The 2,418-nt window shown below is 37.8% G+C and overlaps 1 protein-coding gene across 1 annotated transcript in view; it reads right to left on the bottom strand.

The window, feature by feature from the left end:
* The window catches only part of LOC106869315 (solute carrier family 22 member 6-A), a 29,889-nt gene that overhangs the window by 14,316 nt on the left and 13,155 nt on the right, over nt 1–2,418 (bottom strand). Inside the window, exons 4-5 of the mRNA XM_014915008.2 lie at nt 2,192–2,394; nt 242–583 (exon numbers count right to left, since the gene is read on the bottom strand). Coding sequence (XP_014770494.1) covers nt 242–583; nt 2,192–2,394 — 545 coding nt within the window. The remainder of the gene's footprint in view (nt 1–241; nt 584–2,191; nt 2,395–2,418) is intronic.

Raw genomic sequence — 2,418 nt, 5'->3', positions numbered from 1 at the left:
ATATATATATATATATATATATATACGTACATACATACACACACATGTATAAATATATATACATAAAAGAAACAGGTCAATTAACATAGTACAATGTCTGCAAGCTGATGAGTACCACATATTTCCCTCCATTTTCTTATTACTATATATATGTATATATACATACACACATGCACACACACGCGCGCGCACCTTATGAGAAGAGTCAAAACATCAGCAACAATAAGAGTATGTAACTTACCATTCTATAGAGACAACGATAGTAATTTTCCTCAAATAGGGTAATTTAAAGACAGCAAGTAACTTGGCAAACGTAGAGGTTTCCTTTTCAATGTTTGGTTGTTTATCCTCAACAATTGTGGTCGCTGTGTCATCTATCGGGCTGATTGTCCCACGGTTTTGGCTCTCATGACTTGCTTCGTTCACATGGCTATCTACTTGTTGTTTTGAGGCATCTTTTAAAGTTATATTCCAGACATTATCAAAATCAATTTTGTTTTGTCTTGCTGCCTTTTTGAGAATATCCTCTGCAGCTTTTATTTTCGAATTTGCAAATAACCATCGGAGAGATTCTTCCATGAACCTGCAAGAGTAAAGTTTAGATAAAGAAATATGTAACATTTGGTGGTTTATCCTGCGTGGACACGCACTTCAGTCTCCCTACCAGATTTCGTAAAGATTCGTCGGTAAATAGTGATGTTATTGCAAGACAAGGAAACAATATATATTGTAAAAAGTAAGCAACGTTTTGAAACATGAAATTAATCATAATATATTTCACAATGCGGAAATTTTATTCATCAAAGTAAGTGTCATTACAATTAACAATTTTACCAACGAGTTACAAGTTTGTTTATTCTGGTAACATAAAAATCTGGAATTCTGGAGCTTATTGACTCTTTGAACGCACTTTCAGAATCGGTTTGAGTTTTGGACTCCTCTCACAGGAAACCATCAAGGTGCTTGAAAAAGTGGTTAGACGGTTGGAGAAAGGTTTGGAGAATAAGCTGGCTGGGGAAGATCTTCGTAGCCAAGTTCCCTCAACTTCTGGAGCGTCATCAGTGAAACGTGTGCTCGAGCATTGTCATAAAGATTGATTGGCCCTCTTGTCTTGACCAGTCTGGTACGGAGGAGTAGCAATTTTTCGTTCATTTTGGCAATTCCATGGCAATATGTTTCTGCAGTAATGGTTTTTCCGGGTTTTAGAAAGTAATAGTGGATGAGTCTAGTAGTTACACCACCAAATAAACACCATAACCTTATTTTTTACAGAATCTACTTTTCATCGCAAGTTACAATACCATCGAGAAATGGATAGGACTGGTCACGGAGAAGAAGCGACGAGCAAATTTCATATCTGCGCATTTTCTGATTTTCATTCAAATCGTGTGATGCCCATTTGTCGAGGTCTTTTGATATTCCGATCGCATATAAATGATCGCGGGCAATTTTCTGGCTAACTCGAAGTTCTTTTTCCAGTTATCGAGTGGCTTTACGTGGATCTTTCTCAATGACGGTCTTTCATTGACCATCATCGATGACAGACGGGCGTCCACTACGCTCACGATCTTCAAGGCTCAGTCTCCACTGCAAAATCGTTTAAACAGTTTTCGAGCTAACCACTCACTGGTCATTTGCACACCAAACGTTTCCTAGATATCACGAGTATTTTCAGCTGCCGTACGCCCGTTTTTGAAGTTGAATAGCAAAATTGCTCGAATATCACGCTTTGATAGTTCCAATTCAGATGAGTGTAACAACATTTGGGCAAGTCTATATCTGTATTATCAGACAATTGAAAAAAAAATGTTCAAAAAATCCCAAACTCTGCAAAAATTCAGTACAAATTCTTCATGGCTCAAAACGTTGCTTACTGTTTACTCAACCTAATACATACAAAGGCTTACACATGAACATACATGCATGAATACATACATACATACATACATACATACATACATACACACATACATAACCTGTTGATATTGTGTAGGAGATGGTGGTGGTGGCGGTGGTGGTGGTTGTGGTTGTGGGTGTGATGTTGGTTATGTTGCTGGTGTGGTGATGCCGTTGTTGATAGTGATGGTTGTGGCGGCGGCAGTGGGGGTAGTAAAGGAGGGGTTGATCATGAAAAATAGGGAGGAAATAACGTGAAGAACTAATCTAATGTGGGTGAGTGAAGGGTACTTACAATAAGTCTACTAAGAAATATCCTGATACAACAGCGTTAAATAAAAATAACGTGTTCCAACTGTAATCCTTGAAAAGATAGGCTATCAACCCAAGTAAACAACTTAGCATGCTCCAGATAAACATAAATATACCAGTCATAACGATACGTTTTTCCTTCGGGTATAACTCACACGCCAGAGTTACGGAACTCAGAACAAATACCTGGAGAAACAAAAAAAAAAAAAA

Source organism: Octopus bimaculoides, chromosome 11, assembly GCF_001194135.2.
Source record: "Octopus bimaculoides isolate UCB-OBI-ISO-001 chromosome 11, ASM119413v2, whole genome shotgun sequence".
Classification (NCBI taxonomy): domain Eukaryota; kingdom Metazoa; phylum Mollusca; class Cephalopoda; order Octopoda; family Octopodidae; genus Octopus; species Octopus bimaculoides.
The sequence above is the reverse complement of the archived record's forward strand: the minus strand, read 5'-3'. Positions and strand labels throughout refer to the sequence as shown.